Source organism: Lynx rufus, unplaced genomic scaffold (genome assembly GCF_022079265.1).
Source record: "Lynx rufus isolate CCGP_SWC_20201006 ecotype Redwood Valley unplaced genomic scaffold, mLynRuf1.p SCAF_17, whole genome shotgun sequence".
Taxonomy (NCBI): Eukaryota; Metazoa; Chordata; class Mammalia; order Carnivora; family Felidae; genus Lynx; species Lynx rufus.
The window spans coordinates 22843066-22857099 of record NW_025814831.1 but is presented as its reverse complement, the minus strand read 5'-3'; the positions used below and the strand labels follow the sequence as shown (position 1 = coordinate 22857099).

The window sequence follows — 14034 nt, the reverse complement described above, 5'->3', positions numbered from 1 at the left end:
ACTAGCATGCTAGAAACCATCATTTACACCAAAGTTCAGAACATAAGTTAAAGGGTCCAAGATGGTATGTGGGGTGGGAAGTAAGTACACACACGCACGCACACGCACACACACACAAATTGATTTGCCTTTTTGAGAAGTTTAAAGATCTGTGTTAAAAAAACAAACATACAATAGCTCACAGTTTCTCTTTGCAATGTAAAGCGTTTCTATGTTACTTCTAGAAACACATATAAAGGCAAATAAAAAGGAAGACAAAAATGGAAGACTTAAAAAAAAATCAATATATGAGTAACTTTACCACATGTGAATTTTGCCAAGATAGACCATGAAAAGAATTAGTTATAAGAAAATATAGGTGAAGACAAGTGATCCTACAGTTCTCCCAGGCAACTAGTTCACACGGAACACAGCACTGCCACATTGTTCTTTAGAGCCCCTTACAGAATACAGAGCTGTGTATTCTTAATATACATATTAAATTTCTATTATTCTTAATATACAAGTCAAATTTCTATGCTTTCTTCTCGATGTGCAAACTGGAGCCCATGTATACATTATCAATGGCCTGGAAGGGCCACCAAATCAAAGAGAGGTAAATATGTACTTAGTGGCCCATCCCCCTCTAACCCCCAAAATTTCCCCTCAAATTACAAAGTTGCAATTAAAAGTGTTTTTTTTTCCCCCAATTAGAAGAGTTTTTAAATTCTTTACTAGTAAATACAGGAAACTTTAATAGTTACTGAATCGTTTAAGAAAAATCCAGGTCCTCACCACCTGCCCAATGAATGCTTCAATCAATACAGAGAATTATCTGAATATTTAGCTTAAAGATTAAACACATATATAAGCATATTCTTCAGTCCAACAGGAAAAAAAATCTATCTATTCATGTGTATGTAATTTCAGCTAGATGGTACCTCTGTGAACTAAAACTGTATTCCTGAGGAGCCACTCCGGGGTTTCTTTTTAAGGTATGGGACTAAAAAACAACAAAAAAAACAAATATGATTTTTCTGGAAGGAAACCGAAGTCATCATTTTAATTCTGCTCAACTCAATGAGACCCAAGTCTTTAAATTACATTTAATGAGAACCTAATTAAAATAAATATCCATTCCTGGGTCAAATTTTGTCTCCAAACTGTGATCACTCATTACTTCCTTTAACTCTTAAACAGATGTTTCATAAAGCAGGGAAGGAAGAGGTATATATTACTGAGGGAGAATAGCTAGTAAAAATATTTAAGACCTATTATGAGAGTTCTAAATTGTTTCCTTATACAAGTGAATTAAAATTCAACACCATAATTCTTACCCTTTTGTAAAAAGCTCACACGCAATTTTTACCAAATATAACCACATACAATAAGCAGTTTCAGGTCAATCTATCAAAAGGGAATTTTCTTCAGTTCGTTCCAACAAATATCTTCTGATTGAACCCAAGTTGGAGGAAGGAATATAGACAAAGCTTTACATGCTAATTACTGGTGGCAGGTACCTGTATTTAAAATCGACAATTATGGTTTTCCAAAACCCCAGCCTCCCCCACCCCAACAACCCCAGGTGCTACAGTTCCATGGCTTGCCAGTTAGAAGTAGTGTCTATGTTGTCAAGGTCTCTTTGTTCCAGTAGCTTTGATTCTACTGCACTTTTCTGACATGCAGAAGTTAAGTTTTGGTTGGTGTATGTCCCAAGTTTCAAACTGTCCACTTAAAATTTTTTTTTAAGTTTCTTTTGTTTATTTATAAAATAAAAGAACCAACTCTTCACCATTCTGCATCTCCAATGGCTTTGGAAAATATATAATCTCTTCCATTAAGATTCATAATGCCATCCTTGAGATGAAATTTCCATTTGTTTTTACTTCTGTGTATCTAAAGAAACAAAAAAAGAACGTAAGAGATACAAAAGATAGGAAACGAAAACCCATTCACATCAAAAAAACTTTTGTCTTGTACATTATTGCATTTACAAATTATTTTTAATTGACAGATAACAGGTAACATTAGTTTCTGCTGCACAACATGATTCGGTATTATAAAATGATCATAAGTCTAATTAACACTCATCACTATATATAGTTGCAAATTTGTTTTCTTGTGATGAGAACTTTTAAGATCTACTCTTGGAAAACTTTCAAATATATAATATGGCATTACCTATAATCAACATGCTGTATTTCACACCTGTAGGACTTACTTATTTTATAACTGCAAGTTTGTACTTTTGACCCCCTTCACAAACATTTGCCCCAGTCTCCAACCTCTGGCCTCTGGCAATGACCATTTTGTTTCTATGAGTTCAGTTGTTTTTTGGTTTATTTTTGCTTGGTTGTTGTAGAATCCACAAATAAGTGAAATAATACAGTACGTGCCTTTCTCTGACTTACTTCACCTAGCATAATGCTCTCAAGGTCCATCCAAGTTGTCATAAACAAGCCTCCTTTCTTTTATATGGCTGCATACAATAATATACAAATACATCATGTGTATATAAACATATACCATGTTTTCTTTATCCACCCATCCACTGATGGACACTTAGGTTGCTTCCTTGTCTCGACTACTGTAAATTATGCTGCAATGAACATGGGAGGACATAAACCTTTCAGAGTTAGTGCTTTCATTTCCTTCGAATAACTACCCAGGAAGCAGAACTGCTGGATCATATGTGGTTCCATTTTTGATTTTTCAAGGAACCTCCACAGTTGTCCACAGTGGCTATACCAATTTACACTCCTACCGAAAGTATACAAGGATTCCCTTTTTCCCACAACCTCACCAACACTTGTTTTTCTTGTCATTTGATAATAGTCATTCTAACAGGTATGAGGTGGTATCTCATTATGGTTTTGATGTGTATTTCTGACAGATAGTGATGTTGAGTACCTTTTCATGTACCTGTTGGCCATTTTATGTCTTCTTTGGAAAAACATCTATTCAGTTCTTCTGCCCATGTTTTATTTACTTTTTATTTTGTTAAGTTTATTTATTTTGAGAGAGACAGAAGTGAGGAGGGGGGGTGGGGGGGGGGAGAGGGAGAGAGCGAGCGAGCGAGCGCCCGACAGAGGGCTCAAACTCACAAACCGGGAGATCATGACCTGAGTGAGCTTCCATACATTTTGGATATTAACTCTTTATCAGATATATAATTTGCAAGTATTTTCTCCTATTCTGTAGGCTGCCTTTTCATTTTGTTGATGGTTTCCTTTGCTGTGCAGGAGCTTTTTAGTTTAATGTATTCCCGTTTATTTTTGCTCTTGTTGCCTTTGCTTTTTGGTGCCAAATCTAAAAAATCATCACCAAGACCCATGTCAAGGAACTTACTTCCACGTTTTCTTCTAGTTTTATGGTTTCAGATCTCACATTCAAGTCTTTAATCCATCTTATGTTGTAAGATAGCAGTCCAGTTTCATTCCTTTGCATGTGCCTGCCCAGTTTTCCCAGCACCATTCATGTAAGAGACTGTCCTTTCCCTACTGTATATTCTTAGCTCCTTTATTGTAAATCAATTGACTACGTATATGTAGATTTATTTCTGGGCTCTCTTCTGTTCCACTGATCTGAACGTCTGGTTTTATGTCAATACCATACTGTTTTTTTACAGTATTGTAATATAGAATAAAATCAAAAAGCATGATGCCTCTTTCTTTCTTAAGTTACCTTTGGTTTTTCAGGATCTTTTGAATTTTAGAATTTTTTGTTCCATTTCTATGAAAATCCCTTGGAAATCTGGTAGGGACTGAACTAAATCAGTAGATCACTTTACATAGTATGGACACTTTAATATTAACTCTTCCAATCAATGAGCACAAATATTTTTTCATTTATTTGTGTCTTCGTCAATTTCTTTCACCAATGTCTCAGTTTTCAGTGCACAGGTCTTTCATCTCCTTGGTTATATTCATTCCAAGTATTTTATTCTTTTTGATGCAATTATAAATGGGATTGTTTTCTTGACTTCCCTGATAGTTTATTAGCATACAGAAATGAAACATATTTTGTATATTGATTTTATACCTGGCAACTTCACTGAATTACTAGTTTTTTTGGTGGGGTCTTTAGGGTTTTCTATATATAATATGTAATACTATGTCATCTGTAAATAGTGACAGTTTTACTTCTTCCTTTCCAATTTGGATGCTATTTATTTCCTTTTTCTTGCCTAAATGCTCTGGCTAGAGCCTCTACTATTATGTTGAATAAAAATGGCAAGAATTAAACACCCATCTTGTTCCTGATCTTAGAGGAAAAGCTTTCAGCTTTTCATCTTTGAGTATGTTACCTGCACGTTTGTCATGAGTGCCTTTTATTATGTTGAGGTACATACAGCCCCTCTAATATTCACTTTGTTGAATTTTTATCATAAATGCATGCTGAATTCAGCCAAATGTTTTTTCTGCATCTACTGAAATGATCTTAAGAGTTTAAAAATTTTTTTAATTAAAAAAGTTAAAAAATTTTTTTATCACATTGATTGATTTGTGTATGTTGAATCATCCTTGGATCCCCTAAAATAAAGACCACTTGGTCCTGGTCATGGTATATGATCATCTCAATACATTGTTGAATTCAGCTTGCTGCTATTTTATTGAGGATTTTGGCATCTGTGTTCATTAGGAATATTGGCCTACTATGATTTTCTTGTGGTGTCCTTGTCTGGTTTCGGTGTCAGGGTAATATTGAACTTACAAAATGATTTTAGTAGAATGTTCCCTCTTCTATGTTTTACAAGAGTTCGAGGGGCACCTGGGTGGCTCAGACAGTTAAGTGTCTGACTTTGGCTCAAGTCATGATCTCATGGTTCGTGAGTTCAAGCCCCACATCGGGCTCTGTGCTGACAGCTCAGGGCCTGGAGCCTACTTTGGATTCTGTGTCTCCCTCTCTTTGTCCCTCCCCTACTCCCACTCTATCTCTCTCTCTCAAATATAAACAAACATTTAAAAAAAAAAAAAAAACCTAAAAAAAAAAACCAATCACCTCTGCTTGACTATTTCTATTTCTAAATGACCTGGTAACGACTCACCTTCCAAGCTTATTTCCTACCTCCACATTTCTCAAAGACTTTATTTCAATCAAAAGAAGTCTCATCCCTTGCTCCCATTTTTACAAATTCAATTCCTATTTCAAGATCCACCTCAAAAATAACTATTCTCAAAACTTTCCCTAATCACATCAGCTAAAAGTACTTTTTTTTTTTTTATTTATTTTGAGAGAGAGAGACAGAGAGAGAGAGAGCACCATGCATGCACGTGGTGGGGGTTGGGGGAGTGAGAGACAAGAGAATCCCAGGCAGGCTCTGCAATGTTAGCGCAGAGCCCTATCCGGGGCTCAATCTCATGAACCATGAGATCATGACCTGAGCTGAAATCAAGAGTCAGATGCATAACCAAATGAGCCACCCAGGTGCCTCAAAAAGTAGTCTAATTGTTAATTTTCAGTGGTATTCCTAAACACATTTCTAGTATCATTTCTAAGTATATATATATATATATATATATATATATATATATATATATATATATAAATTATTTTCTCCTACCAAAGTAAAACATCGTTTTCTTAAGACCTAACGTGGAACCTTATGCTTGGCAGTATTTAACAAATATATCTGATTACTTAGATTTCAAAAACTATGTATATCTGCAATTAAGCCAAAGGGGGAATGGCAGTGTTCAAACTGGACCAGACCTTGGGCACTCCCATCTTTACTTTCATTTATAGTTTTTAGTTGTTTGCAATTCATGGATTTAAGGGGAAAAAGAAGTCACAAAATTTAATCAACTGAAATGACCTTTCTTCCTTTTCCAAGTCCCATGTATCATTCAATTTTCGGTTCAAGCTCCACATCTTCAAAGAAAGACCAACCGTTCTCCCTCTTCTCTGGTTTAAAGTGACTTCAAAATTGAGTAGGTTAGGCTTTCATATTCGAAAGAGGAAATCATGCCTGGAGACGTTCAATGAGTTGACCAGGGGTATATTGCTAATAAGTGACAAAGATGATTCTCAAGTTCTGGTCCAACACACTTTTTACTAAATCAGGTCATTTCATATAATTATCCAGAAATGTTCACTTGTACAGATACGTTCTGAGAACTCATTCCTAAAATTCCACAGTCTAACTTCCCAATGCAAACATTTCCATAGCATATTCTTGGCAAACTGCTGTTCACTATCTGCTTAAGTAGGATTGGGGGGGGGGGTGTCAAAGAATTGCAAATTAAGTTATTCCATTCTGGGGTTGCTCTCTACAAGTCTTTCATATTTTACCGCTTACTGAAATCTGCTTTCTCGAAACTTCCACTTACTGATCCTAACTCTACCTTCAGGGACTTAATTAAAAAAACAAAAAACAAACAAAATACACACACCCACCCACCCACCCACCCACACACACACACACACACACACACGCATATATATATACCCTTCATGTATTTGAAAACTGTCATACTTTTCCCCTAGATCACTGAGTTAAACTATATACACATTTAATATTTACCAAATTTTTCTTACTTAGTACAAGAAAATAGAGCAACATAAAATTAAAACTGTAGACTGGGCAGAAACTCTTGCATTAAGTGGTCTTATAGCTCTGGTTGAAAAATACACTATGTAGATAAGATGTTAAACCTCACATCTTAAGATGGATGATTTGAGGGGCGCCTGGGTGGCGCAGTCGGTTAAGCGTCCGACTTCAGCCAGGTCACGATCTCGCTGTCCGTGAGTTCGAGCCCCGCGTCAGGCTCTGGGCTGATGGCTCAGAGCCTGAAGCCTGTTTCCGATTCTGTGTCTCCCTCTCTCTCTGCCCCTCCCCCGTTCATGCTCTGTCTCTCTCTGTCCCAAAAATAAATAAACGTTGAAAAAAAAAAAAAAAATTAAAAAAAAAAAAAAAAAAAAGATGGATGATTTGAATTCCAAAAGACATACCAAACTTAAATCCCAAACCAATCACTCTCTTCTCCCAAACCTGCTCCATCTTCAGCCTTTCCCTTCTGAGCTGATGGCATCTCCATTCTTCTTTCTGGGTCCTCATCAAAAAATGTTGGGAATCATTCTTGATTCCTCTTTTTCTTTTCTACCACATAGCCAGGAAGAGAAAATCTTGCTGATTCTGCCTTCAAGACATATCCAAGATTCAGCTGCTTCTCACCATTTCCAACACTATCCCCCAAGCCTGACTCACCACTGTCTCTCAGTTGGATTACAACATCCTGTTAGTCTCCTTGTTTCACCTCTGCTTCCTCTACACAATCTACTCTCAATAAAGAAAGCAAAGTAATCCTTTTAGAATTAAAATGTAAGTGATAACTACATCTATCTATTTGAAACCTTCCAGTAACTTCCCAATTCACGCACAAGAACCCACATCCTTGCGAAGTTCCACACCACCTGCCCCCACTTACCTCTGACTTAATCTACTACTATATCCCCTCCCCTGCATCCCCAGTCCAACAATTCTGGTCTGGCCCCTGTGCCACTCCTCACACACAACAGGCAGGCTCTGTTACCAGATAATGACAAGGCTAACTCTCTTCAAGAGGTTTTTTTGTTGTTGTTGTTGTTGTTTTTTTTAAGTTTATTTATTTTGCAAAAGGGAGTGTGAGCAGGGGATGGGCAGAGAGAGGGAGAGAGGGGGGGGGGAGAGGGAGAGGGAGAGGGAGAGGGAGAGGGAGAGGGAGAGGGAGAGGGAGAGAGAGAGAGAGAGAGAGAGAGAGAGAGAGAGAATCTCAAGCTGGCTCTCCACTCCGTGGGGCTCGAGCCCATTACCTTGAAAATCATGACCTAAGCCAAAATCAAGAGACACAGCCAACTGAGCCACCCAGGCACCCCAGCTCTCTTCAAGTCTTGTTCAAATGTTATTTTCTCAAAAGATCTAATAAGACTAAAAACTGTAACCTGTCCCTTTCCTACCAATTACCCATACCAATTATCAGCTTCTAACATACCATAATAATTTATTATTAAGTTTTAGCATCTGTTTCCCTTGACTAAACTTCCTAATAGAAGGAACTGTTTTATTTTGTTCACTAGAGTATGTCAACCTCCTAGCACAGTTTCCTGGTACATCATAGACACTCTGTTGAATGAAAAGACGTCTGTTTCCTCTTTTCTTTACCACTCCTACAGAGAAAGTAGTAGCTATCCAAAAATGGGTACACAAATTTATTTCCAGCATGAAGCAAGTGACTGCAACCTGAAAGACAATGCGATTATATAAACAAGAAAGTGATGAGTAGCCCAGAAAAAGAAATTCCCCAGACAAGTAAAGAAATGGATGGCATTCTGCTGTAAGACAACATGCAAAAAGCAAATGTAGAAAAGTTTCAGGATCAAATAATAGTCCATATACTCAACACTTCAAGCATATTAAATAAAATTACCAATAAAGCTGAAGCCTCAACACCTAATGCCATCAGTCTTTATTCATAATAAGAGAGAACTCTGCCTCATTATTAGGTTTAACTATGGTTTTGATTGGCAACATTGACTTCATTATTCTTTCTTTTTTTTTTTTTTTAAATTTTTTTTAACGTTTATTTATTTTTGAGACAGAGAGAGACAGAGCATGAACGGGGGAGGGGCAGAGAGAGAGGGAGACACAGAATCGGAAGCAGGCTCCAGGCTCTGAGCCATCAGCCCAGAGCCTGACGCGGGGCTCGAACCCACGGACCGCGAGATCGTGACCTGAGCTGAAGTCGGACGCTTAACCGACTGAGCTACCCAGGCGCTCCTCATTATTCTTTCTATAAATAAGATAATGTATTCTAAAATTGACTCATTATTGAAATTTAAAGTTTAGGCTTCAAATATAAAATCCTAAAATACAAGTTGCTCAAACTATATCCAACCCTATTTTAACAAATTCATAGAACACCAGCGTTCTTTATCATTGACTAAAACATCAAGCCCAGCCCTCCAGAACTCATTTGATTCTACAAATTAGATCTCTGTAAACTTTACAATTGTTTATCATTCAATATACTATTTACAGCTATTTTGAGTTTCTGTTTAAAACATTAAAATGTTTTTAGGAGCAAATCAAACCAATTTGAACATTTCAAATATTATATGCACAATTTATAACAAAGGAGAATACAACCATTCTTATAATATGAAAATACTGAGAAGTATATTCTTCAATCTAGCTAGGGTAAAGGCCTCCCTAGCCCAATAAATCTGACCTCTTGTCATCGTGAAATTGTGTTCTGGGGGTGCTTGGGTGGCTCCATCAGTTAAGCGTCTGACTCTTGATTTCAGCTCAGGTCATAATCTCATGCATGTTTCATGAGTTCGATCCCCACGTCAGGCTGTGCGCCGACAGCACAGAACCTGCTTGGGATTGTCTATCTCCCTCTCTCTCTGCCCTTCCCCTGCTTGCATGCTTGAAAGCTCTTTCTCAAAAATAAACATTTAAAAAAAAAAAAAAAAAGAAATTGTGTTCTGTATAATTTAGTTGTATGAGGTTCCTTTCACATTTCCTGACAACAAAGGTTTATTGGTATCTATTTTAACCTTAATACTCTTCCTCTACATAAATGTAACAAGAAATTACATTTATTATAACATAAGGTTTTAAGAAGCTTATCCAAAAGTCACACAGTACAAGAGTGGATGCTCTGGTAATTCGGTATCAATGGCCTCACGGACTTTATTCCATAATCTCTCTGATAAGTTAACTGGTTTGACTTTACCTTTTCATTACAAAATGTTAAGATTCATTGTTTTGACATTTCCCTACAGTTCTCTTTGCAATAAGCATGGCTACTTAGGAAATTCATTTCTATAGAAGCAACACAAATTTAAGCTCTTCATCATTTGTTAAGGAAATTCATGCAGAGCACAAATTTTGCATAATCATGATTGCAGCTCCAGTGCCTGGCACATGTAGATACTTAGTAAGTATTTGTTTCATGAATGAGTGGTGCTTACAAACAAAAACCCAATTGCTTTGGTTAGGGTTTTCATCATTTTGTAAAGACCACTGCTGAAATTAAATTATAAATGCAATATACTTTGTAGATTTATTATAAATTTAATGATTATAATCAGCAAACAATTTTATTCCAAATTAAATGTTTCAGTAAGTAACAAAATCTCAACAATAATGCCTATAACTACAACAAAGATACTTGGATGGTAGCATCCTTCTGGAGAACTAGGAAAACAAAGATTCAATAACCAATTCTCACACACCTAGTTTAAAAATACCTAATGCTACCAAAATAAAGCAAAGCTGAATAACTTTTTAAATAATTTTTAGTAAAAACACATCTATTTGTTATCAGTCCTGCTTATTGCCCTAGTTCTGTCCTTAGTAATAAAAACAGTGACAGAATTCAATTAAAGCCTTTTAGTTTTAAAGTAGTTGAAGCTAAAGGGAAAATGGGGTTATTCCACTAGATTATTGTTAAAGGACAACCTCAAAGTGGCTCTGTTTACTTTGTGAACAAGTGGAAGACAGAGTAAATTGGAAAACGCCTACCTCTCCTCATGATTTTACTGTAACATTTTTCAAATGTACAGCTACATAAATAATTTCTCATTTTATTAAAATAATCAACTATAACAATGTTTTCATTCACTGTTTATACTGAATATAAGAGGCATCAATTAGCTGCCCAAATGTTTGAACAAGGTAGAACAGATATTTAGGGAAGAAATCATAACAAAAAAATGTCAGTAATCTGATAAAATCCTTACCTTATCATATTGGCATACAACAACATTTTCTGTATCAAAGAGTTCCTGTCCTTCCTCATCACTCACATCATCTTCACTGTTGAGGGGCTCCTACAAATAAGAAAGAACAGGATTTATTTGTACTTCACGTGTTACTAGAAAAAGCCCCTTCTAATACACAGTGACTTTGATGTTCTTCGAGAATGAATGGTCAGATAGAAGCATACACACATACACATATACACCACAAACATATTGTTAATCAGCTATGGTTAAGACTTTGCCAAGGTTACTGAAATGCCAGCAAGAAACCAAAAATTAAAGTAGTTAAGCTACATAACTTTAAAGTCTGAAAAGAGATTTTATTTCCTTCATTCTTTCAGAATAGCACATGATTATTCTCTTCAATAACTGTTTAAATGCCTAGAAGGGGACCTAAGAAAATACAAAGGTTTAATGAGATAATGGCATTATGTACCACCAGAAGTAGCAGAGTAAAAGGGGAAAAAAATGGTGAAGTTGGAGGAAAAAGGGGCTCTAAAACAGGCTAGGAGTCTGGCTTGTGTATACAACACTGAGGACTAAGACTGTTTATAATATTAGCAGGTCTACCATTCTGATGGTAATGGTGGAGGCTTGCAGTATAATTACCTAAGGCATTCAAATGAAAAGGGGATGTGTGGAAGGGTGGGAAAGGATCTCAGTCCCCAAAAGAATTAAAGACCAAGATCTAACTAGTGTATAAAATGACCAAAGATATTAAATTTGACCTCAGTTATTTGAGAGGATAAAAGATATAACCCAGATTTTTAATTAACAGAGAAAGAGAAGACAGGACAAAATAAAAGTGGAAAGGAAAATAAGGTGACATTAAGTCTATGTCTATAACTAGCCCTGTATCTCACATATATGTGTATGTATATGTATTCTTTCATTTAAAATAGATATCACCAACGTAAATGTAAAAGCAATTTATTGAGGTAAAATTCACATAAAATTCACCACTTTAACCATTTTAAAGTGTACAACCAATCATACTTAGTACATTCACAATGTGTGCAATTATCACCACTATTTAATTCCAGAATAATTTCATCACCTTTACCATTAAGCAGTCACTCCCCATTCCCACCTCTTCCCAGCCCCCGACTTACTGCTTTCTGTCACTATATATTTACCTCTAGATATTTCATATAAATGGAAACATACAATATACACATATAACCTGTGCTGTGGTTTCTTTAACTTATAATGTGTGAGGTTCATCCATGCTGTAGCATGAGCCAGTACTTTGTTCCTTTTCCTGGCTAAATAATACTTCATTGTATGGATAAACCACATTTTAATTTGTCCCTCCACCAACTGATAGACATTTGGGTTATTTACATTTTTTTTGGATTTTGTAAACAGTTTTGAACATTCACACACAAGCTTCTGTTTGAATACCTATTTTCAATTTTCCTATACATATACTTAGAAGAATTGCTGGGTCATATGGTATTTTTACGCTTAACATTTTGAGGAACTCCCAAACCATATTCCACAGCAGCTACACCATTTTGCATCTCCATCAGCGATGCACAAGAATTCCAATTTCTCCACATCTCCAACAGTATCTGGTCTCTCTCTTATTAGCGTTTTTTTTTTTTTTTTTTTTTTTCTGCGAGAGTGCATGGGAGTGGGGGGAGGGGAGAGAGGGAGAGAGGGAGAGGGAGGGGGGGAGAGAGAGAGAGAGACAGACAGACAGACAGAGAATCCCATACAGGCTCAGTGTGGAGCCTGAGACGGGGCTTGATCTCACAACTGTCAGATCATGACCTCGGCCAAAATCAAGAGTCAGACACTTAACCAACTGAGCCACCCAGGCGTGCCCCACATCTGTCTCCCTTTTTTCTTTTGTGATTACAGCCATCCCGGTAAACATCAAGTGGTATCTCTTTGTGGTTTGGAGATTTGCATTTCTGTAATAAACAGTAATATTGAACATTTTTTCACAGGCTTGTTGGCTATCTGTATATCCTCCTTGGAGAAATGTCTATTTAAGTCCTTTGCTCATTTTGGAATAGAGTTGTTTGTTGTAGAATTTTAAAAGCTCTCTATTCTGGATATTAAGCTCTAATCAGGTATGTGATTTGCAAATATTTTCCCCTATTTTGTAGACGGTCTTTTCACTTTTTGGACATAGTCCTTAGACACACATAAGTTTTTAATCTATTAAGTCCATGTTATTATTATTATTATTTTTATTCCCTGTGCTTTTGGTGTCCCATCTAAGAAACTATTAACAAAATCAGTGTTGTGAGGCTTCTGTCCTGTTTTCCTCTAAGAGTTTTATAGTTTTAGCTCTTACATTTAGGTCTTTGACCCATTAAGAGCTAATTTTGTATATGGTGTGAGGTAGGGGTCCAAATTCACTGTTTCTCATGCGGATGGATATTTGGTTGCTACATTTGTTGAATAAGACCATTCTTTCCTACTGAATAGTCTTGGCCCATATAAAAATTTTGTAACATGACAGCATACATAGCAGTATTTCACATAAAAAAGACACGCTTAAAACTTAGGGATCCAAAAAAATGTCGAAGTAAAAGAATGAATAGAGCCATACCAGGCAGGCAAATTCTAACTGAACAAAGTTGATATGGCTCTATTAATGTCACACAAAACAGACTGTATGGGGAAAAAAATTGTAGATAAAACAGGAAACTATATAATCATAAATGGTTCAATTCACTGGAAAACACATATTTAAGCTTATGTACATCCATTTTTAGGTTCAAATTATAAAAAGCATAATGACAACAAAACAAATCCACCATCATAGTAGGAGATCTGAACATATCTCACTCAGTAATCAATGATGGTGTCAGCACACAAAAAATTTCAGTAAGGTAGACATATCTTACCTTAGATATGTAAGTAGACTATCCAAAGAAAATGATTAACAATCTAATTCTAATGGTACATACAGAAGACAACAAAACAACTGCAGAAAAGTCTTTTCAAATATACAGAAGCATATGCAAATAGTGACCACATAAAGCAAGTCCCATCACACAGATCATATTCTCTACAAATGAAACAGTTTAGTCACAACAAAAATTAATGAAATAGAAAAAAATACACTAACGAGAATAAAGCTAAAAGTTGATTCTTAAAAAACATCAATGAAATCAATATGCCTCTGGCAAAACTGAACAAGAAAAGAAGGGCAAGAAGACACAAATAATATCAGAAATGAGAATATTAAAAAAAAGGAAATGACTACATATGATTCTGACACCAAAAAGATTATCATTAACTTTATGCTAATTAAACATTTAAATATGTAATACTAGAAAATGTAACTTA

General features: G+C 35.9%; 1 protein-coding gene across 1 annotated transcript in view; it reads right to left on the bottom strand.

Annotated features, from left to right (window-relative positions):
• Nucleotides 1-682: 682 nt before the first annotated feature.
• Nucleotides 683-14034, bottom strand: part of GTF2A1 (general transcription factor IIA subunit 1) — a 40771-nt gene continuing 27419 nt past the window's right edge. Inside the window, exons 8-9 of the mRNA XM_047080282.1 lie at nucleotides 10705-10794; nucleotides 683-1875 (exon numbers count right to left, since the gene is read on the bottom strand). Coding sequence (XP_046936238.1) covers nucleotides 1768-1875; nucleotides 10705-10794 — 198 coding nt within the window. The 3' untranslated portion in view covers nucleotides 683-1767. The remainder of the gene's footprint in view (nucleotides 1876-10704; nucleotides 10795-14034) is intronic.